Source organism: Myotis yumanensis, unplaced genomic scaffold (assembly GCF_028538775.1).
Source record: "Myotis yumanensis isolate MYYU_CA2020_CCGP unplaced genomic scaffold, mMyoYum1.0.hap1 SCAF_5, whole genome shotgun sequence".
Lineage (NCBI taxonomy): Eukaryota > Metazoa > Chordata > Mammalia > Chiroptera > Vespertilionidae > Myotis > Myotis yumanensis.
The window spans coordinates 20,572,569-20,596,216 of NW_027223756.1; the positions used below are offsets into that span (position 1 = coordinate 20,572,569).

Here is a 23,648-nt window from a genome sequence, read left to right on the forward strand (position 1 = left end):
AATTGCATGTGCTGCAACTTCGGAATTTGCTGCTATTCAATCATTCTAATCCTAATCATTGTCATCGTGGTGATGATGTTAAAAACACTGTATGAACCTCAAAAACACGGTGCTACGTTTAAAAAATCAGACACACAAAGTTCATATATTGTATGATCCCGCTGATGCGAACTACTCAGACTAGGTAAATCAGGAAGTAGATTTGTGTCCTTACTGCTGTTGTGGCCGGTGTGGCTCGGTTGGTGGAGTGTCATCCCATGTACCGAAAGGTTGCTGGTTTGATTCCATCAGGGCACATGCCCAGGTTTCAGATTCCATTCCCGGTTGGGGTGCAGGCAGGAGGCAGCTGGTGGATGTTTCTCTTTCTCTCCCTCTCCCTTCAGCTCTCTCTTTGAAACAGGTGATGAAGTTCTGCATTTTGGAGTCATCCAGGAAAAGCTGGCCCTGGTGGTCCATGTAGTAAAAGTACTCGAGGGTGCAGGGCACCAGGCTCTGGCTCTGAGTGTAGTCGATGCCCCCAACCCCGCTGCAAGCCCACACCCCCAAGGACCACGCCAAGGGCAGGGCCCAGGCCCAGAGGGCCGCGCACACCAGCCACATCCTCCACATTGTTTTTTAAAACCCATATAGTGACATTATGTTATTTCCCCGAGACTGTCATCTTCTGAATGTATTGGACAGGTGCCTCTGCTGTAAGTCACCAGCAATATGACTAACCTGGCTGGTCTCCATTACTGGTTCTGGTGCTTTAAGTTCTTTCTTAGAGTGTTATTGGGGGCAGGGAGTCAAGGTTAAACTGTCCAAAGAGCAGTAACACAATGGAGTTCTTTAGTTATACCCGCCCATTCATCAACTGGGCTACATGAATGCCCATTTGCCTGGTACATTATGGTGACTTCTGGATTATTACTGCCTTCAGAACTTACTTTAATTAAAAAAAATAAAATAAAGTAAGGCCTAAATGTATTGTTAGCCAAAAAAAATGAGTGTGTATTAGTCCAAGCTGTTGCTTTAGTTCTCAGTGGCTCCCAACCTGGGGTCCTTTCCTGTCAGTGTTTAGATTCAGGCAAGACAGAAACCAGTCCCTCCCGCAGCCCCTGAAAAGGTCGGAATGTTGGGTGTTGGGTCCACTCCTCTCCCTTCCTCCCCAGGGAGAAGCTGGGAGCTGAGGGTTTCCTTGTGACCATGTGCCACTGTGCAGGGGGAAAGGAATTATGGCAAGACCGAGCCACAGATGTTCCAACCAGCTCCAATACAGCTGGGTTTGTTCTCACACTGGGTACAGGATCCTCAAAATTGATCTTAAGGTTTCTCAGAAATGGAATTGGTCTGTGTGCTGTTCAATCAGTGTGTCCATGGGGGCATGAAGGGTCTGCATCCGAGAGTGTACTCTCTACTCATAAGAAAAAGTCTGCTGTAAACTACTGTGCCGTCTTATGCTGGCAGCAACCTCATACATTTTGTCTCCCCTTGACCACTTTTCCCGATACTCTCTTCTACCTCCTGCCTCTGTGCAACAGTCCTGTTCCTGGGAAGAGTTGTCTTCCCACGGTGTCCACTTCTAAGCTCCCACTTGTTCCTTAATTCTCAAAGTATATGATCCCTCATTATCACCCCTTACCACCTGACCTTCTCCGTCTCCTGGCTTCGCTTGGTTCTCTCTAGACCCCTCCACTACTATGTAGTGGTCTCCAGGTCCTGCATTTAGCACCTCCCTCCTCTCAGTCTTACACTCTGCCTGGCTGCTCCTGTCCTCTTTTGTGCCACATCTGCCCTATGCAGGTGACCCCCCGCCACCCAAAACCTAACTCCAGCCATAAGATCTATCCCAACGAACAGACCCAGGTTCCCAACTGCATCCTGAAAGTGTCCTCCTGAATATCACAAGCACCTCAAACACAACACATCCAACACTAAATTCTTATCTTCCAAAATCTTTCTTCTCTGCATTCTGTGTCTGTGTAAATTGCACAACTATCCACCCGCTTGCCAAAGCTAGAACCCTAGAAGTCTATTTGATTCTTCTCTTTCCATTTCTGTTCCTACATTCAAACTGTGTCTCTATGACCCATAAATTCAGTGGAGTCTTTGACCCGAGTTCCTAAGTTTAATATGTGTTAGTACTCTTTAAAGAAAGACTCAGACATGCTCGTTCTAGTACTTTATTGGAAATTGGTTGTGTACATCAATGAGATCAGATCAAAGTAAAAGCATCATTTTCACACAATAATATCCAGATATCTGTGCTATCTTTTTACATAATTTAATAAATCCGATGAGGCTCCTGATTTGAGTCAAAGAGCTTGAGTGGTCCAGAAATCTCTTTATATAAATATAAATCATAGCATCTAAAATAACCATCATTGTTTTGAGCTAGTTTCCAGAGTCCTGGGAACATCTCTTAAAACATTAGTCTGTACCTCGGATTGTTTGCAGTGCTGGTGGGAGTGAGTGAAGGGGGTACATATACTGTGGAGCTAATTCTAGCAGGAGCTGGGGCAGAGGGGTCACGAGGCGCTGGGGACTGGAGATGCTGAAAGCTGGCCGGGGAACTCAGCTACCCTGCATTTTCCAACATTGCTGGAGTGTCAGAGCTCTGAGACTCCAGAGCAGAAAGAAAGCATTGCCCTAGCTCCCTTGGCATCGCCAGGACGTGGCACAGCCCTCCTCCAGATTGTAGACCAGCAGAGGTTCTGGCCCAGAGAAAGTCCGGGAAAGTTCCCCTCCCTCTCCCTCCCACTGCCATGATGAATTCCCTCCCAAATTAGGAAACGTGAGGGAGTGGCACATCAAAGGAAAACATTTTGAGCCAGTGCGCTGCTGGGCCCTTGGAATGAGGACAGAGTGCCTTTGCTTGGTTTGACCTGAGGGGCACTGACAAAGGCTGCTCTGGCCCATGTCTCCCTCACCACCTTGAAGGCCATCATCAGTAACTGGGTTCTTTGGTTCTTCCGAGCTTCTCAGCATCCAGCAGTAACACCTGTATATCGGTGTTGGCTTCATTGCTCACAAACAGCCTTAACCTCCACCACGTCATTGGTTCTCACAACCCTATGAGGTAGGAAGGGCAGGGATCGCAATCCCCATTTGAAAGGTAAGGAACCTGGAACTCATGGAATTGGGTCCCCCAGTGGAACTCATGCAGCTGGTCAGTGGCAGAATCAAAACCAGAACTCAGGTCTCCCCTCCCATATCAAGCTTCAGAGTCTACACTCCAAAGTCCCTCCTGCTGCTTCTCTGAGAAAGCGGGAGAGCCTCGGGGAGGGGACGCCGCCCTCATCCCTCCCCTGCCCGCTCTCGGCAGGCTCTCAGACAGCCCCGTTGAGGACAGGATGAGTCCGCATGCGATAGATGATGACCGCAGTGGCCGGGCACAGCAACAAGGAGGTCATGATGACAATGGTGGCCAGGATGATGAGGACAATGACCCAGATATCCAGGATGTGCTTGGGAAGCCCAACTTGTGGGGGGACCTCACTGCCGCCATCCATGCTGCTGCACTCTGTAACAGACAGCGAAGAGGAAATCACTGTTTTGTACCTTCTCCCTGCCTCCCTCGTGGGGAGAAAACCTGCTCCAGGAGTCAGAAACTTGAGTCATTGACAAGCTGTGTGATCTTTAAAGTTGCTTGATCAATAATAACAATGGCCTCGTTCACGGAGGGCTTCCTATGTGCCAGGCACCGTGCTAGGCACTTACAGGTACTAACTTAGTCCTCACTTCAACCACCAACCCTAGGAGGTAGGGACTCTCGGGGCTTTTTTGTCTGTTGGCCTTTATCTTCAGTTATCCCCATTTTAAAGACGAGGACTCTAAAGCCTTACAAGGTGTAGATGTAGTTAATTTGCCCAAGGAAGTGAAGCCAGCAGGGTGGGACTCCAGCGCCTCGATGTTTAACTATTAAACCACCAAATTCCCAGTGTATTTCTTCTCCTATAAAATGGGAGATTCAATGCTTTTGGTCCTCTACCCCTTTTCTCATTCTCCTGGTAACAGAACCCCCTCTTTTCTGTGAAGAACCTACATACTCCATGTCTTAGGGTGCTCGCCTGAGGACAGGGGTGGATATGTGACTTGGGCTTGGCCATTAAAAATCTCCATAGCCTCAATTCAGGAACAGGCGAGCAACCCAGGATAGATCAACCAAAGTCCTCCCAGGGCTCATATGCACAAGCTATTGGGAAAGATGACCCTTTCTGCTGGGATGCTAAACTGAAGGGTGTGAGTCTGGAAAGGATGGGTGTGGGGCTATCTTGCCCATATGGGGAGTGCCTGTGCTAGAGAAGGAAAGAAAAATAGAGCCTGTTTTGAATCCAGCCCAGTCTGACGCCATCTGCAAACCAGGACATCCCAGATTATAAACCAACTAGAGGCCCAGTGCACAAAATTCATGCACTCGGTGGGGGGGCCCTCAGCCTGGCCTGCACCCTCTTGCAGTCTGGGAACCCTTGGGGGATGTCTGACTGACGGCTTATGCCCACTCCCCACGGACCTAAGCCATGAGTAGGACATCCTTAGCGCTGTGAGCCTGCTTCTGGCTGAGCGGCACTCCCGCTGTGGGAGTGCACTGACCACCAGGGGCAGCTCCTCCTTGGTGGTCAGTGTGCATCATAGTGACCGGTCATTCCACTGTTTGATTGATTTGCATATTAGCCTTTTATTAAATAGGATGGTTTCTGGGTTTTGCTTAAGCATTGCCAATTTGGTTTCTCTGACTTGGAGCTAAAAGAGTTCTGATGGATACAATATATAAATCAGTTATTCCCAAACTTTTTCAACTCACAGTGCCCTTAATGTCTTAGTAATTTCCTGACAGCACTCCAGGCCAAAAGAAATAGCTAGCAGTTCTGTTTATTACGTAGTTAAGTTCAAGGAACTTAATAAGCATTTATGTCCAAACTAAAATAGTAACTATTTGAAAAAAATAACAGACACAATGCCGAAGCCGGTTTGGCTCAGTGGATAGAGCGTTGGCCTGCGGACTGGAGGGTCCCAGGTTCGATTCCGGTCGGGGGCATGTGCCTGGGTTGCGGGCACATCCCCGGTAGGGGATGTGCGGGGGGCAGCTGGTCGGTGTTTCTCTCTCATCGATGTTTCTGGCTCTCTGTCTCTCTCCCTTCCTCTCTGTAAAAAATCAATAAAATATATTAAAAAAAAAAAAATAACAGACACAAATAGAAAGAAAAAAATATGTTTTTAATTCTTAACCAGTTATTGAGTAATGGGATGTGTGCAACATTTGGACACTGCACAATTTTTGAAACTTAAGAGTCAGATTGGACAATGAGATGCTCACTTCCTATTCTACATTCATTGGTGTGTAGTAGTTGCTGTATCATAGCAACCACCCAAAGCTCAGCTCCACAAATTATAACATCATCAAAAGGAATGTAGTAGGATTAATGTTAAACTGTAAGCTCTCTTGAGCCAGTCGTTTACACAGTGTCTGAGAGATGTCAAATATCACTATTCTTGTCAAAAATATTAAAGATCTTGCAGTCCCTATACACCCAACTTTCCAGTGAGCTCACTGTGGCTCCCCAGGGCCCAGTGCACAACTTGAGAACATCATACTAGTATGTGATACATTCCCTGCCCAGAGGCTGGTATAAACAACCTCCCAAGGTTCTTTTTAGACCTAAGGTCTTTTTTATTTTATTTTATTTTATTTTATTTTATTTTATTTTATTTTATTTTATTTTATTTTATTTATTATAGAGAGAGGATGGGAGAGGGAGAGAGGGAGAGAAACAGCAATGATGAGAGAGAATCATTGATCGGCTGCCTCCTGCACGCCCCACACTGGGGATTAAGCCCAAAACCTGGGCATGTGCCCTGAGCGGGACTCGAACCCTAACCTCCTGGTTCATGGGTCGACACTCAACCACTGAGCAATACCAGCCAGACTAGATCTAAGATCTTTAATCCTGGTGATTCTAGGTCCCAGACAAAATCCCCAAGTCCAGTCCTATTTCCTGCTTTTATGTAATTAGTAACTTTTCCTTTCTAGTCCCTTTGGCTCCATGCCCACTGTTGCCACTCTACGTACAGTACTTCTAAGTACAGTACTGATTACCATACTTTGCTACTGATTATAGAGTCCCCAAGATGTACATACAAGGATGCTCGTTTCTGCATTGTTTATTATATCAACCAACGTAACAGAAATGTCCATAAATAGTAAAATAAAGTAGGGTATATCCACATAATGAAATACCTTACCGCAATCCCATTCATTCATTTAGCAAATATGTAGAGCTTACTACACATCAAGCATTGTCCCAATATGTTACAATATTAACTTATTTAATAGTTATTAAAAAGAATGATGGTCTGTGGGGGGAAATTAAGTGCAGGATAATATGGATAGAATCATTCCATTGGTTTGGATTTCATAGAATTAATCAGATAGATTAGGTAAAGGTATAAAAATGAAAAGTCTTTTATGAGCGAAATCCCAGGACATTACCTTTGAGTGTTAGACTGGGAGTGGAAGGTTTTGCTTTTCATTCTTCATGTCTTTCCAGTGTTTGAATTTTCTACATGCGCATGTATTGCTTTTTTTGAAGTTACTGTACTGAAAATGTACTGAAATTGCTATTTTTATTGGTATTTATAGAACATCTGCTAATTGCTTCGAATATTCTAAGATTTATGTGGATGGACATAGATTTTCTATTCACTGGAAGCAGCACAGGTGAGGAATCTCCAGGGTCTAAGAATTTGATTTTGTCCAAGAAGCAACCCCATTTTCTTTCTTTTTTTTCTTCTTTTCTGAATTTTTTGGTTCTTTTTTTTAAAAATTGAGGTATAATTGACATAGAACATTATATTACTTTTGGGTGCACAATGTAATAATTTGAATTTATAAATATATATATAGCAAAATGATCTCCACAATAAACCTAGTTAGCATCACCACACATAGTTAAAAAAAAATTTTCCGACAATGAGAACTTTTAAGATTTACTCTCTTAGCAATGTTCGAATATGCAATACAGTATTATTAACTGTAGTCACCATGCTGCACATTACATCCCCATGATTTATTTATTTTATAACTGGAAGTTTGTGCCTTTTACCCCCTTCACTCATTTCACCCAGCCCCCACTGCCTGCCTCTGGTGACCACCAATCTGTTAACTGAATCTATGAGTTCAAGTTTTGTTTTGCTTTATATTCCACTTATAAGTAAGATTATATGGTATTTCTCTTTCTCTGCCTAATTTCAATTAGCATAATGCCCTAAAGGTCTATCCATGTTGTTGCAAATGGCAAGATTTCGTTATTTTTGAATAATCTACACTAATAAAAGAGAAACATGGTAATTAGCGTACGACCGCTACCCTTTTCATTGGCTAATCAGTGAGTATATGCAAATTAACTGTCAGCCAAGATGGCGGCCGGCAGCCAGGCAGCTGGAAGCGATCATGAGGCTTGCTTCAGTAACAGAGGACTCCAATGTTCCCCGCCTAACTTTCCGGCCTCTCAGTTGCAACTCTAAGCAACTATGTACTATGTTGCAAATAAGAAGCTAAACAAAAGCCCAGAAACTGGCTTTCAGTCAGCCGGGCTTTAGCAACATTGTATCGATGTTTTCAGCGGCGAGGCCTCAGAGCTAAAGCTGGCCCAGAATTAAAAAAAAAAAAAAAAGAAAACAAAGAGCGGTTGGAAGCTTCGGTCACTCGCTTCCGGAAAACAGCCCTCAGCCCCTCACCCAGACTAGCCAGGCACCCCAGTGGGGACCCCCACCCTGACCCAGGACACCCTTCAGGGCAAACCAGCCGGCCCCCACCCATGCACCAGGATCCTATATCCTATATAGTAAAAGGGTAATATGCCTCCCGGCACCAGGATCAGCGTGACAGGGGGCAGCGCCCAAACCCCCTGATCGCCCTGCGGCTCTGTGTGTGACAGGGGGCAGGGCCACAACCTCCCTATCCGCCCTGCTCTGTTCATGACAGGGGAAGGCACCCCAACCCCCTGATCAGCCCTGCTCTGTGCCTGATGGGGGGGAGCTCCCCAATCCCCTGATTGCCCTGCAGCTCTGTGTGTGACAGGGTACAGCGCACCAACCCCCTGATCCGCCCTGCTCTGTGTGTGACAGGGTGTGGTGTCCCAACCCCCCCTGCCCCCCCAGGCCCTGCTCTGTGTGTGACAGGGTAGAGCCATAACCTCCCCATCGGCCCTGCCCTGAGTGTGACAGTGGCGGCGCCCCAACCCCCTGATCGGCCCTGCTCTGTGGGTGATAGAGGGTGGCGCCCCAACCCCCCTCCACGGGCCTTGCTCTGTGTGTGACAGGGTAGAGCCATAACCTCCCCATTGGCCCTGCCCTGAGTGTGACAGGGTGCAGCGCCCCAACCCCCTGATCCGCCCTGCTCTGTGTGTGAGAGGGGGCGGTGCCCCAACTCCCCTATCGGCCCTACTCTGTGAGTGACATCGGGGAGCTCCTCAACCCCCTGATCAGCCCTGCTCTGTGCGTGACATGGTACAGAGCCCCAACACCCTTGATGGGCCCTGCTCTGTGCGTGACAGGGGGCAGCACCCCAACCCCCTGATGGGCCCTGCTCTGTGCGTGACAGGGGGTGGCGCCACAACCTCCCCATCGACCCTGCCTTGAGTGTGACAGGGGGCAGTGCCCCAACCCCCCAATCGGCCCTACCCTGAGCGTGACTGAGGGTGGCATTGCAACCTCCAGATCTGCCCTGCTCTGTGCATGATGGGGTGGCGCCCCAACTCCCCAATCGGCCCTGCTCTGAGCCTGACCAGGGGCTGCATCTAGGGATTGGGCCTGCCCTCTGCCACCCAGGAGCAGGCCTAAGCCAGCAGGTCATTATTTCCCGAGGGGTCCCAGACTTCGAGAGGGTACAGGCCGGGCTGGGGGACCACCCCCCCCGCCCGCCGCCCCGAGTGCACAAATTTTTGTGCACCGGGCCTCTAGTATTCCATATTTATATACCACATTTTCTTTATCCATTCATCCAGTGATGGGCACTTGGGTTGTTTCCATGTCTTGGCTATTGTAAATAATGCTGCAATGAACATGAGAGTGCAGCTATCTTTTCAAATCAGTGTTTTCATTTTCTTCTGATAAATACCTAAAAGTGGAATTGCTAAGTCATATGGCAGTTCCATTTTTAATATCTGAGGAACCTCCATACTGTTTCCTACTGTGGCTGCACCAATTTACATTCCCAACAGTGCATGAGACTTCCCTTTTCTCCATATCCTCACCAACACTTGCTATTTCTTTTTGATAACAGCCATTCTAACAGGTGTAAGGTGCCATCTCATTGTGGTTTTGACTTTCATTTGTATGAGGTGCTATCTCATTGTGGTTTTGACTTGCATTTCCCTGATGATTAGTGATGTGGAACATCTTTTCATGTGAATTCTGGACAGCTGTATGTCTTCTTGACTTTTAATTTTTTTTTTACATCAACTGGATGGAGGGACAAATGGAAACGGGGCGGGGAGGTCTTTATAATTCTCTGTATTAATAAGAGCAAATACATACATTTATGATGTTTTAAGTCAAATAAGATTCTAGTCTGAGACTAGATCAGTGGTCACCAAGTGTTATAGAGTGTGCTCAGTGAGACCCACCTTCAGACAGTATAAAAAACACTAATTTCTGGGTCCTATTCCAGACTTAGTGAATTAGACTCAAGAGGAGATGGAAGGGGGGCTTTTCTCCCCATTTCCCAGGTGATTTGAATGTGCAGCCAGGTTTGGGAACCCCTGGACTCAGCAATCTCTAAGGCCTCTACAACTCTTTCTGGCACTAGGATTTGAGAATTGATTCTGAGGTGCTCCATTGTCAGTCTGGTCAGATCTGGGCAAGTCTGAGGTTAAGGAGAAGCCTCTGGCCAGGCTCCCTCAGGCCTGCGGAGGAGGGAGAGGCACTGGCTGGCCCTGCCTCAGCCTTGGAAACGTGGTCACTCTCTCCAAGGTCTACAGCGTGGAAGCATGAGTCACCGGGGACGGCACAGTGCTCGGGAGGTATGGGGGCGGAGAGCTTATTCTCTGTGGTCTCCTGACTACATCAATAGCTAGCTTGCTTTGGGCCAAAAGAACCCCACAAAGCTCTTTCTGGTAAACCCATTAACATGAGTCTGTGACTCCAGATGCCAGGAACACATCATCTCCCTGGCTGGTTTTCGTAAGCAAAACCTGTTATTTACAGGAACTCAGGCTTCAGGGCTCATCCACAACCAAAGACTCACAGAACACTGAAGCCAGGGCCAACCTTATTTCACAGATGGCAACGCTGAGGCCCGAGGTTCCCCCCCTTCAACCCCACTCCCTTCCCGAAGAATCATTCCAAGTCATAAATCTGATCAAGTCGCTGTCCCATCTAAGAAAACAGAACAAGTAAATGAATGAATGAAACTTTTTCTGTAAAGTGTATTCTCGACTGTACTAATATTACTCTTTTGCACATAAGATTGTTTAAACCCCTCCACCCCCCCTTCCCCCCCTCCACACACACACACCCACACATCACAGATAAAAGTGCAGCTGCTCTAGAATGCCAGGGAGGGGGTGAGGGAGGGAGGTTTGGGGGCCTACTCAGTCAACAGGGCTGGACAAATATCCTTAGAGGCCCTAAGCACTAAAGATTAGAGTGCTCACCCCCTTCACATATACAATTCAAAATAAAAGTAATACTACACCACAACACAAAAATGTACATGTTACAGTGATGTTAAAGTCGCTTTTTTTGGTAACTGAAAACATCGGAGGAAATCACTTTTCCCAGTTATTTTGTTGGTGTCTGCTTAGCACAGCCTGCTCACCTGGTACAGCACAGCTGTTCAGCTTCCCCTTGACCCCTAGGTCCCAGGGCTCCAAGGCTGGCCATCCACATAGCCAGATGACAGAGGGCACAGGGAGCGCCATCTGCCTGTGTCAACCTTCTCAATCCTTGAGCCTGTGTCCTCGTGCGGGCTGTTCCTTCCCAGGTGACAGGGATTCCACTCACTTCCACCTCCGCGCACCGTGAAAGAAAAACTTTGTCCCCAAAATAAGAGCTCCGCAAACGTTCAGCATCCTTAATGGCATGCTGGAAAAATCTGCTTGAGAAAGAGCAGGGCTCTGAGCTGCTGCAGCTGACTCCTGTTTGACCTCTGTTGGCATCCGGGTGCACTGGCTCCTTGTGAATGCGTAAAACCCTGCTTCTCGGCACATTTAATTAATAACCAAAGATCGACCTGCTTTTCATTGGCTTTGCAGATATATTCCTTATTATTTCTGATTAATGAATGGGTCACGTCAGACTATGGCCCAATCCATTCACGTCACAAACTTAACCTTATTACTGATAAAAACGTGATGTTTTTATGACCATGGGAGGTAAAACAGCTGTCAATCCTAAACTCCTGTCTTTTTAAACTGGCATCCTTTATCTGCTGACCTCATTCATGAATAATAAACTGGACATGTGTTTAATGTAAGTTTGTCTAAGAAACTGAATTAACACCACCCTGAGCTGATAAGCAGGGAAGCCATTGTTCTCACCAACCACTGACACCCCCAGGTCCCTACACCTGCCCTGAGTTTGAGCAGTATAGACAATGCAATGCAAAAGCTAATAATCCCAAAATGACTGTTTTTGTGTCCATTAACAAAATTAAGTGTAAGGATGAAAAACTGTAGTTTCCTCCAAAGGAAGAAAACATTGTACCTTCTCCAAAGGTGGAAAATACATCCCATCTATCAAGTACTGTACATGGTCCAGTCTAGGAAGGGAAGAGGATGGGTGCCCCGTCTCCTGCTTGGGGAAACACCAAGTTTGATTCTGAGACCATTTTTTTAAGCAACTAAAAATCCTTTGGGGGAAAAAAAAGTCACCGTTCCAGCCAATTCCATCATATGGCAAATTTTTTAGTTCTAATAAAAAATATATTAATTTCCTACATTAAAATGTCCTACAAGTCAGAATTTTAGAATAACTGAATTCAAGGGGAATAATCTGTGCTATCTACCCACCTTTTAATTATGAGGCTCATCCCCAGCAGCAACTTTACCTCTCTGACAGAGCAATATTGTTTTTGATTGGCACTTACCAGAGCAAGTAACTTTGTCCAGGACATTCGTTCATTCATTCATTCGTTCATTCACTTGTCAAGTACTTGCTATGTACAAGTTACTCTTTTAGGAATTACCATTATTTACTCAGAAGACGTAGCTCTTTTACTTCCAAGGAGCACAGAGAAGTTAAGTACCCCTCTCCTTTCTACCCTTAAACATGGAAGCCCACAAGCCAGCCTTTCTTTAACAGACGTATGGGGCAAGTGCTAAGCACTGTGCTAGGCCTTGTCCCATACATTAACTTATTCAACCTTCCAACAATCCTGTGCGGGATATGTTATTTCACAGATGTGGAAACTGGCTAGTGACCATAAAGCTAAATAAATGGGGTTCAAACTCGGGTCTCCTGACCCTGCCTTCACCACAGCCCACAGCTACCTCCAAAGCATCCACATGGACCCCAAGTGTGCGAGCGTGGCGTACGGCGGAGCCACAGCTCTCTTCTAAGTCCAGGTGAGGCTCTTACTGCTTTGGCCAAAGCCATTTTAGATTTAGAGAATTAAGAAGAGATACGCAATCTACAAAGATCAGGACTTTTATTTCCAGTTCTAGACCAAATGCCAAACTAAACCATTTTGACCAATACTCACTGAGGACAACTGGAAAAATTGGACCCAAAAAATATGCTTGAAGGCACTAAGAAATAACAAAATAATGAATTACCAGGCTAAGATCTGGGAGTGGACAGAAATCCAGGGTGCTGAGTTTGGCATTTGAAGCGGCATTTCCTCTGGTGGGGAATGGAAACTAAGCAGTGTTTCTGACAGACTCGGGAGTCCAAGCCCGCCAAGACCGGGAGACTTAAACCCTTGCATTCTGAGGTTGGATTTCAGGGAGCACTTTTTAGTGCTGAGCGTGTACTAGACGTATACCAAGCAGCTTTGAATCATCACAGTCCCTGAAACTGAATTAAAGTTGTTCCAGATCGCCACGTGCCTGGCAGAAGCAAACCTTTATCCTCTCTCAAGGAGATAACATCACAATAGGCTTCAATTTTTTCCCCCCTCAAACATAATGTTCAATACATAACCAAAAAATAAGCAGGAATAAAAAAGGGCAAGATGACATGTACAGAACCATCAGAAACAAGAGACAATAGAAAAAGATCTGTAGGACTCCAGATATTGGAATCATTACACTTGAAATAACCTTGCCCACTATGTTCAAAGAGAAAAAAAAAAATTGAAGATTAAGAAATTTGACAGAGAACTGGAAATTGTGAGAAAAAATACAACAGATATTTTTAAAGAACCAAATAGAAATTCTAGAACTGGAAAATATAATAATAGAAATAAATGGAAACTGTGAGATCATGAATGTATGTTTCAAGCCACTAAATTTGTGTTAATTTGTAATGGCAACATTAGAAAACAAATATTGCAATACTGGGTTTGTCCTGTTCAGATGAAACTTCTACAAACTAATGGAATTCTGGAAATCTACACAGAATTTAGACACTATCTAGTTTAAACCACATAACCTACTTTCCACTTTACAGATTGAAGGCAATGACTCCCCCAAAGTCACAGAGCAAATTCATGGCAGGACAGAGGAGAGAACTCTTTCCAATTCCATCACTAGCCAGGTTTCTTGATTATACCTTTTTACTTGTAAACGGTTACAGAGGACCTTGAGGCCCGGAGCCCTAAGCAACTTCATCTTGGTGAGATTGTTTTCCAGGAACACACACACACATACACACAAACACACACACACAGAAATGTCATGTCAGAATTGGTCCTTTACATTCCATCCTTTTAACTTAAGGCCCAAATACAATCAAATCTAGTTAAGAAGGTAATGACCAAACCTAAGGCCCAAATGCAATTAAATCTAGTGAAGAAGGTAATGGCCAAATCTTGTAACTTATTTATTCCTGGCTCTGGGTAAGAACATCAGAGAAGAGAGGGGGAGACACTGGAATCCTATTTGTAGTGGGAGATTCCACCAAATTGGGGGGAAAGCTCACATGCATATGGGATGAAGGACTGGGAGAGCAATGGATAACTTTGTCTGGGCTCCACTCTGCCCTGACAGACTTCACCCAACCGACCTCACTTTTCCTCACTGAATGCCTCTCCTCTCTCCTCAGTGGTATTAATACTGAGTGAACAATTCTTAAATCCACAATCCCCAAGCTCCTGTATTTGGGAATGCAATCGGTGGAGGGAATCCTGGGAAATGGCAGGAAGTCTGTCCTTTACGCTCACACTCACACTGCAGAGTAGTGTCAAATGCCCAGGCTTAGAGGCCAGGGGACTTGGATTTAAATCTGGTTCCACCACTTTCTAGCTGACCAACCTTGCACAACTTACTTAAATTTCATAATGCTTTTATATCCTCAGCTGAAAACAAAAAAACAAAAGTGAGGAAAGAATGGGATCTACCCCATGGGGTTCAGAGAATTCCATGGGACAATCACACATAGTTCTCAGCAGTGTTCCAACACACACAATTAGTACCCTATGAATGTTTGTTCTATGATTAATAATTCCTGGCCTTATGTAGGAACTCATTGATCCAAGCAAATATTCCACCTTCCTTCAGCTAGTTTGTTAGAATCCCTAACTTGGATCATATCTTTATCAACAAAAATGATAGGTGATTAATCTATATTAATGATTTTAAAAAATCAACCAGCAGCATGCTTGATTTACCTGACCTATGCCTCCAGTTCAAGTATGAAACTGGTAGAGTAGCAATTGAATCTAATTCAAGACACATTTACGGCACTGTAATTAACATTGGGGATCAAGGAGTGGTGTAGAGACAGAGATAAATAAAAGTATTTGTCCTTAAGAAGTTCACTCTCTTATGGAGGAAAAAAGACATTAATTACAACTTCTAATTGCAATAGAAGGCAAAGAAATGTTACCTGAAGGTACAAACCACATGCTACTGACAAGAGGGCAGAATTAAAAAGAGCATTGACTCTGGGGTTAAGAGGATCTTAATTTGAATCCTGCTTTCCACCCTTATTGGAGGTGTGACTTTGGAAAAGTTATTTAAAATCTCCAAACCTCAGTCTTCTGATCTGTACACTAGGAACGCTAAAAGCACTGCATTGCACCATCCTATTGTGAGGATAAAGTGAGGTGAAATATATAAAGTCCTTGAACATAAAAGATGCTCAAAAATATTAATTCTCATTCCTTTGTTTTTGTCTAAGTAAAATAAAAGCCTTTACAAGGAAGGAGGCCTTTGGACACGGGCTTTGAAGATAAGTAGGAGCTCAAAAAGAAGAAATATGGGGAAAGGCAAGATAAGCCCAGAGGTGATGAGCTACCTGGTGTGTTGGGAGCATATGTAGTCCTTGTGGCTTTGGCAAGAGGCTGGCCTCTGTAAGCTTCAGTTTCATTTGTAAAATGGAAATACTAACAATTAATGATAGTAACTGCTTCATTAGAATGTCAGGCAAGTTGAATGAGCGAATACACATAAAGCACTTAGGACAATGGCTGGTACACAGTGAGGGCTTCATATATGTTCAACTGAGCTAGTGAACACAGCATAGCTCCTAAATTCAATGAGTTCAGAGGCCTCACCCTTAGTTTGGGTGCCGTGACTGCTCTGAATCTGGTCTAGAAAACTACAGTGATAGTTTCATAAACAAATACCCTTTGATAGTCTGTCCCAGCTTTGACCTTTCACCAGACACGCACACCCTCCACATCTGAACTGCTGCTAAAAGTTAACTTTTGAGAGATTGCCAAGGTTATCCGACCAGTTTTATCGCCAAGGAGTTCACTGAGGAAGAAGGCAATAAAAGAAATGACTTCCTGCTGGCAGGCGAGCTTAATTACCCCGAAGTGGGAGAAAAGGCAGAGAGGCAGGTCGCTTCCTGCAGGTGTCACTGCCAGAGCTCACAGACAGTGCTGCTGCTGCTGCTTCATCCCCACCAGACACAAGGGCCAGAGAGGAGGCAGCTAGAACCAGCTGTGCGTCACTGACACTGGCGGCATCTCTTCAAGCATCTTGCAGAATGTGAACAATGAGGCTGATGGTTCCCAGGGCAGTAGACTTGGGAGTTTACCAGCATCACACAGCTTATGGGACCCCTGTAAAGCTCTACCCTCAGGAGCTGGTGAGACTGGGGCACTCATTTATTTTTATTTTTAAAAAGTATATTTTTATTGATTTCAGAAAGAAAGGGAGAGGGACAGGGAGAGAGAAACATCAATGATGAGAGAATCATTGATTAGCTGCCTCCTGCACGCCCCCTACTGGGGATCGAGCCCGCAACCTGGGCATGTGCCCTTGACCAGAATAGAACCTGGGACCCTTCAGTCCGTAGGCCGACGCTCTATCCACTGAGCCAAACCAGCTAGGGCTGGAGCATTTAGACAAGACATAGAAGACAACCCAAGTACCCAGATGGGGCCCCATTGGCCACCTAGGAGCTTGGGTAACCTAATGACCTGTGTCCCAAATGCTGGTCCCACTTTGAGACCTCTGTTCGTGCTGTCCCCTCTTCTTAGAATGCTCTTCCCCCCATATCTTCCTTTTCTTTTTTTAAAATATATTTTTATTGATTTCCAAGAGGAAGGGAGAAGGAGAGAGAGAGAGATGAGAAAGTATCATTGATCGGCTGCATCCTACACTCCCTACACTGGGGATCAAGCCCACAACCCAGGCATGTGCCCTGACTGGGAATCAAACCATGACCTCCTGGTTCATAGGTCAATGCTCAACCACTGAGCCATGCAGGCCAGGCCAGATCTTCCTTTTCAACATCCAGTGTCTCAATGTCCACAATCTCAACTTAAATGTCACCTCTTAGGAAAAACCTTTCCAGATTCTCTATCTCTGACCTGGTTTTATTTTCTTTGTACACTTTTCACAATCTAAAGCCTGCTTATTTGCTTGTTTATTTGTTTTTATTGGCCATCTTTACCTGCTCCAATACAAGCCCAAGGAGATCAGAAGCCTCAGCTCTTGTTCGCTGCTGTACCCACAGCACCTATCACCGGCCCTGGCACACAGTAAATGCCCAATACACTTGAGACCGGTGTAGGAATGAATATGGGCTAACTGGGGAACTTCCGATTTGAGCTCAACTCCTGGGACTAAAGTGCTGGAGGTCCAGAGAGGATTCTCAACCCTGCAGAAAGTCCGGTGACCCTAAAAGTCAGAACCCTATCTCTAAAATAATGACGATCTCTGATTTGATCATTTTCTGGGCTCTCTGTACATCCAGTAAGGATTATGGGGATCTCTTTGTTTCCCAGCCCACGCTGTCCTTACCAGGCAGAGGAGAACTGGACTTTTAGAATAATGCCTTCTAGAATCTGCTCTTGCACATTTGCTGGGGCTGGTGAGCTCATATTAGCATTTTGATTCCCTGTGCTCAGACGCTGGGCATTGAGGTTGGTGAAGGGATGTGGGAGCTGCTGCCCAGGGTCTGAACCTTCCTTTCTTTGTTCTTAGAAGAGGACAGGGAGGCGGATAAAAAGGGAGGAGATTTCCCAGGCCAAGTTCAGTGTGAAAAGGCCATCCCAGCTCACATTCATATTGGAAAAAGTTCCCCTCCTATAATGTAAGAGTTAGTCTCAAGCATTTACCAACCCAGTAGAGAGTCCATTTCACCAGGGACTTTTGTTCCATGTTAAGGGGCCGGAGGGAGGAATGGTCTGGACACACAACTATCAAAAATGTGAAATAAATCAAATCGGAGGCATTTCTCCGATGACCCAACGTCCCTGAGGAGCGCTCTGTTCTCATTTTACCCCATTTGGCTTCTGCCTCCTCCAAAATTCTTAACAATCTAAAGACTTGTTCTGTGTCCGAGTTTCTCTCTGTTCCTCTGTGGCTGGAAAATGGAAAAACACCAGGATACTTCAAAGAGATCAGAAAGCAAGCAGAGCTGCACAAGACTGCACGTACCATCCGACCCAGCCAATCACAGAGTCTTAGAAACCAACAGGGAGCCAGCAGAGGAGAAACCCAGGCCAAATCCACAGCATCCTGTTTAAACCTCCACCATCCATCATTGTGACTTGCCAGTGACTAAGTGTTTGCTGCCTGCTGGCCTGACTGGGAGACTGTCCATAAGGTGGGCTGTCAGGGGGGCTCGGTGGCAGCTGCAAGGGCACTAGAGTGGCACTAATCCCCTGCCTCGCTGCGTCTGGTAGATGGAATAATGGCCCCTCGAAGGTGTCCATGTCCTGAGCCCCTGAACCTTGAATACGAAAAAGGAAACATGACTCAGAGGGTGGAACCATGTGATTAAAGTTAAGGACTTTGGGATTGGGCCCAATCTAATCACGAGTCCTTAAAGGTGACGAGGAAGGCAGAAGATTCACCATGAGAAGGACCGGGCTCTCCGCTGCTTGCTGGGAAGATGCTGGAAGGCGGCTATGAGCCAAGGAATGCAGTGGCCTCCAGGAGCAGAGAATGACGCTCAGCTTACAGCCAATGAGAAAACGGTGACCTTGGTCCTACAACCAGAGGAACTGAATTCTGTCAACAACTCAAAAAAGTAGGGAACCAATTCTCCCTTAAAGACTCCAGAAAGAACGACAGCCTAGTGTTGCCTTGATTCTCTTCTAGGGAAGCTTCGGACCTACAGAATTGTGATATATTAATACATTTGATTTCTCTAAGCCATTAAATCTGTGGTAACTTGTGACGACATTAGAAAACCAATGCACTGTGTGACCCTAAATAATCCCTTCTTTCAAACTGGGCCTTAGTTTCCTGTCAGTCAATTGGAAAGGATGGACAAAGTGATCTATCTCGAAGGGTCTGCCTCTGCTCTCCTGACATTCCACCTCCCCGAGATCCCTGCCCCAAGTCCAGGACCTCTTCGTTTGAAAACCATTAAAGAAAAAATGGGAAGGAGTGACGGGGAGAGAAGATTAATCTTTAAAAAGCCCCAAGAAGTCTCCTGAGAGGCAACCAGGACACTCAGAAGGAGATTCAACTGTACCCCAGGGGAATGAAGTGGGAAGTCTGGGAGAGCAAGATAAAAGCTTCACAGTCAACTGGTAGAGGTTGTCCAGAGCACTGAGTTCAGAAGGATTTCCTAGCTCGGCCGGTGTGGCTCAGTGGTTGAGCATCCACCTATGAAGGAGGAGGTCATGGTTCAATTCCCCGTCAGGGAACATGCCTAGGCTGTGGGCTCGATCCCCAGTGCAGGGCATGCAGGAGGCAGCTGATCAATGATTCTCTCTCATCATTCATGTTTCTCTCTCTCCCTCTCCCTTTCTTAAATCAATAAAAACATATATTTTTTTAATCAATAAAAAAATAAAGAAGGATTTCCTGGCCTTGTGGGTGTTCTGTGCAAGGCCCTGATGATCAATGTCTGCCTGGGCCTGGGATGGGGGAGTAGGGACATGTGTGTCAGATATGTGTCATCACTAGTTGAAACACAGTTTAGTTTTTTCTGTCTTTCCTTCTCTCTCTCCCATTTCATTTCCCCGGATCCTACATAGTGGGTCACCAGCAACTCACATGCCCAACTGCCCAGTCAAAGGCCAAATCAGTCCAAATAAGGAAGCTATCTCTATACACAACTAAGTAATTTAAAGTACATGGCTTCGTGCTGAATCTGGTTCGCTGTTGTCTAATGTGTCCAGCAGTTATAACTCTGACTTGTTCCCCTTTCTGGCCACCTAACTTCTGGAAATACACCATTCTCACTTGACACTCATTGTCTGTTTCCTCAGGGAGTTGAAAGGGTACCAGGGCCCCTCGTAATTCACTAGTCCAGCGGCTGTCATTTAACTCCCCCCTAGGTCACCCTGCAAGTAAGTGACTGAGGCAAGATCTAAGTGCATAGCCCCCAATTTCAATGCAATTCAGAATCTAGGCCCTGGAGCCACACTGCCTGGGTTCAAAGTACAGCTCTGCCACTTAGTTCCTGAGTGACAGTGGGTGTGTCACTTCCTCTCTCTCTCTCTCTCTCTCTCTCTCTCTCTCTCTCTCAACGTAATGGATGTAATGATGGTCTCTACCTTATAGGATTGAGGTAGACTAAATGAATTACTGCATATAAAATGCTTACAATAATGTCTGGCTCATAGCACTCAACAAATGCCAAGTATACTACATCATTCATCTTACCTAGCCAATCAGGGTGGGGGCCTGCGGGGTGTGATAATACCAACATTGGCTCCTATAAACTGTGAGTGTGAGTACATGTGTCTATCTTTGATATACAGTCAATAGCGGCAGTGTAAGATCAACTCAGATAAAGATCCTCTTTCCTTGGAGTTATTTCTGTTGTAGATTTCATCCATGGAGAGGAAACAGAAGTGCATCTTTCAAAGAAGGGTCAGAACAAGGCTGGGAATATCCCGGAGGCTGTGACTGCCTCTTTACCCTGGGTCCGTCACCACTGTGCTCAGAACACAACCCGACCACGTCAGACCCACCCCTCCTGCCCCAGTCTCTACTTTGTTTTATGTCTCACACAGCTCGGTGGTTCTCAGGCTGTGCCAGAAAGGGGGAATCCCCCAGACCTTTTATGCAATGGGGCCCACAGTCCTGACGCCCTGAGAGGTCAGTGTTTGGGAGAGTTGATGGGGCATGACTGTAACCTCCCACAGCGTGACTCATGACCCGGGACAGCTGGAAACAGGAGGTCCCTGCTGGAGCAGAGAAGCGCTTCTCCTCGGCTTTTTCGGTTGTTACTGCGAACGTGCATGCTGTCCTGAGCTCAGCGGGGCTGTCTCGAATGTGCTCAGAGGATGGCTTAGTGGCCTATGTAACCCAAAGAGCACGTGATGCTCAACTACAACCGCCCATCTGTTTAACCCCCACTTCCTCATCCTACAGATGGGAAGGCGCGGTGCAGACCGTGGAAGGTAACTCGGTGTCTCCTGACTCCCAGGGAACTGTCCTTTCCACCTCCACCCCCCCACTCATGACCCCATTCAGGCGTCCACACCCCTTCCTGACTACTTGGGCACTGCAGTGGTGGCACCGTTCACGGCAGGTGTGCACGGAATCTCTGATACTTGAATGACTGGGCCACTTGCACACCTGCAGTCTAGCGCTTTGGGGAATCTATAGGCGGAGGGGGAATGTGTGAGCCCGAGGGGCCAACAGGACCAGTGCTGTCAGAAAGAACCCAGTGGAGCTGCCGGGGACCCGGAGAAGCGCTGGGCCCGGCCCTGTGAGTAAGAGCCCAGCCTGGCCGCTCCTTCAAAATCAGAACCTCTGCCCCTGGGACAGTTTGTGTGGCTCCCATCTCTCGTCCTTTCCCTCCGTAAACAGCACTGGCAGGCCCGGTGCCAAGTGCTGAGGATGAGAGATGCGCCTAGAGACAGTCCCTACCCTTAAGGAATCTGTGGAAGGGACACGGATGCAAGGGAACCGGCCACCCGAGCAACCAGGTCCCCATCCAGGAAAGAGGCCGAGGAGGAAAGGAGGGAGCCTGGAAGGAGGCCTCCTCTCCAAGGTGCTGTGCACACCCCCGTCTCACCTGACTTCTGTAACGCGAAGGCTATTTCCTCCGTTTCACAGATGGAGAAAGAAGGCTCCGAGACTGGGGCGCTGACAGTGCAGTGACGGCCAGGGCGGCCACCCACCACCCCGGACCCCAAACTCCCGACCGGACAGAAGTCTGTCTCCTGTGGGGCTGGAGCGCACCCGCCCGCGGTCCGGCCTCCCGTGTGTGTGTGTGTGTGTGTGTGTGTGTGTGTGTGTGTGTGTGTGGCAGCTGGAACTGACGGCTGAGAGGAGGAAAAAGGGGAAATGCAAACGTGCTGAAGCGGGGAACGAGGGCGCGGAGAGGACGAGAGGAGAGTTGGGAGGCACTGGGACAGGGCAGCGCGAGGACGGAGCCCCACGCACCACCCCGACGGCCCCACTCACCGGTTCCGCGGCTGCTTTTAAAGCGCGGCGCCCGCCGCAGCTGGATCGCAGCTGGATCGCGCCGGGTCTGAGAAGTTCCTGGGACTGGAGCGGCCCCAGCGCTTCTCCGAGTCCCCGGAGCAGGACGCGGCCCCGGCCCTGGAATCTCCGCGCCCCGGGAGGCAGGCGCGTGCGGCGGGGGCTGGGACGAGCGGCTGGCAGCGGACGGACGCTCTGATCCGGAGGCTCAGGAATTCGCGGCCGCCAGGGACCGCCCCCCGGAAAGCAGGGCTGGGCACCGCCACCCGGCTCAGCTCCTCCCTCTGCTGCCCCGGGGCTGCGGGTGAGAAATGAGCCAGCCAGGGAGGCAGGAGAGCGAGGGGTCGCGGGTGCCTCTCGCAGCCTCGTCACGCACACGCCCTGAGGCCCTGACAGTTACTTGGCCCGTGGCGGGGGGGAGGGGGTGCTCTGCTCTCCGTATTGTATGTAAGCCCTGTAGGGCTGACCCAAAATGTGTCCTCCAAGAGCCTTCCCAGCTGTAGGCTACGCAGGGAAAAGCCTAACCCACGGATAAGGATGGAGGAGCCGGCCTCGGAGCCCCTGCTTTGCAATGTACTGAGTGTAGGATCCTGAACAAGAAACTTCGCCTGGTGAACTTTCATTCTCTGTAAAGTGAAGGTACCAGCAACTGCCTCCCACCCCTGTTGTGAAAATTGGCTTAGAGCAGCGATTTTCAACCATTTTCATCTCATGACACATGAGCTCATGACTAAAACTCTGGCACACCAAGTATGTTATATTTTGACCAAAAAACTAAGTATAATTTCTATTCATTCGAACTGGATGGCTGTTGTTGTGTTGGCTGTTGTCATTCTTTTATTTGACAAGGGAAAGGGGTCAGGGCCCCTGAATAAACAGTCAGATATAGCATGCTTTAAACATTCTTGCAGCACACCGGCTGAAAATTGCTGACTTAGAGGATCAGGGTGAAGCTGGTTGGTTGTTGGCTGTAACATATCTCTGAGCATCCTGTTTATTTTCTGATAACAGTGAGATAGTCCAACCCAAGGTGATCAACGGCCCATTAGAGCTGAGCCTCAGAGAGGCCTGCCATGCCCTACTAGTCCCCGCCCAGCCTCCACACAGGACAAAGCCAGCTCTGCCATCTCCTGCCCACCTCCATGATCCACCCAGCGACCAGGCTTGCAGGGCCTGTTGTGGCACCCACAGATGTTACTTCAGCAGTCCAGCGCTCTTCACTCTTACTCTTCTGAAAAGCAGGAGCTCAGGCCTGGTGCATGTTCAAAATAAAAGGGGAAATTGAAGACCATCTCATCCCAAATGGCTCCTTTTATAGATGGAAAATCTAAACTCAGGCTCAGGAAGGTGGAGTGACGTACCAAGGTCACCAGAATAGCACTGTCTGATTACAGAGCTGAAAGTCTACGCACTCTGCACTAACGATTTGGGGCAGGGTCTGATTTTATCAAGGCCTTAAGTTCAGAACTCTGGGACCATGAAAAGGGCCCTAAACTGACACTAAAAGGCACTAAACCGTGCCTTCTTGCCCTGGCTCTAGCACTGCCTTGTCGTGTGACTCCAAAAGTGAAAAGAAGGGAGTTGAATTAGCTATTCTCTGAAGTCACTCACACTTCCAAAATGCTTTCGAAGCTAACGCTCAAGGATCTTAAGATTATTACAGTTTTGCCCTAACCGGTTTGGCTCAGTGGATAGAGCGTCGGCCTGCGGAGTAAA

The 23,648-nt window shown here is 47.2% G+C and overlaps 1 protein-coding gene across 3 annotated transcripts; it reads right to left on the reverse strand.

The window, feature by feature from the left end:
• Positions 1-2,146: 2,146 nt before the first annotated feature.
• Positions 2,147-21,996, reverse strand: SMIM3 (small integral membrane protein 3). Of its 3 annotated transcripts, none has more exons than XM_070414582.1 (2): positions 21,915-21,996; positions 2,147-3,502 (listed from the first exon to the last, which is right to left on the reverse strand). In XM_070414582.1, exon 2 carries the CDS (start codon positions 3,489-3,491, stop codon positions 3,309-3,311), a length of 183 nt encoding a protein of 60 aa, XP_070270683.1. In that variant the 5' UTR covers positions 3,492-3,502; positions 21,915-21,996; the 3' UTR covers positions 2,147-3,308. The 3 variants fall into 3 exon arrangements, with proteins under 3 accessions (XP_070270683.1, XP_070270684.1, XP_070270682.1); XM_070414583.1 differs by lacking the exon at positions 21,915-21,996 and adding an exon at positions 21,523-21,598; XM_070414581.1 differs by lacking the exon at positions 21,915-21,996 and adding an exon at positions 10,799-11,195.
• Positions 21,997-23,648: the final 1,652 nt, after the last annotated feature.

Coding starts and splice junctions, on each gene's coding strand:
- SMIM3 (XM_070414581.1), bottom strand. CDS start 10,901: ATGGCGCTCCCTGTGCCCTCTGTCATCTGGCTATGTGGATGGCCAGCC. Junction 3,503..10,798: donor GAACAGCTGTGCTGTACCAG/GTGAGCAGGCTG, acceptor TGTCTGTTACAG/AGTGCAGCAGCATGGATGGC.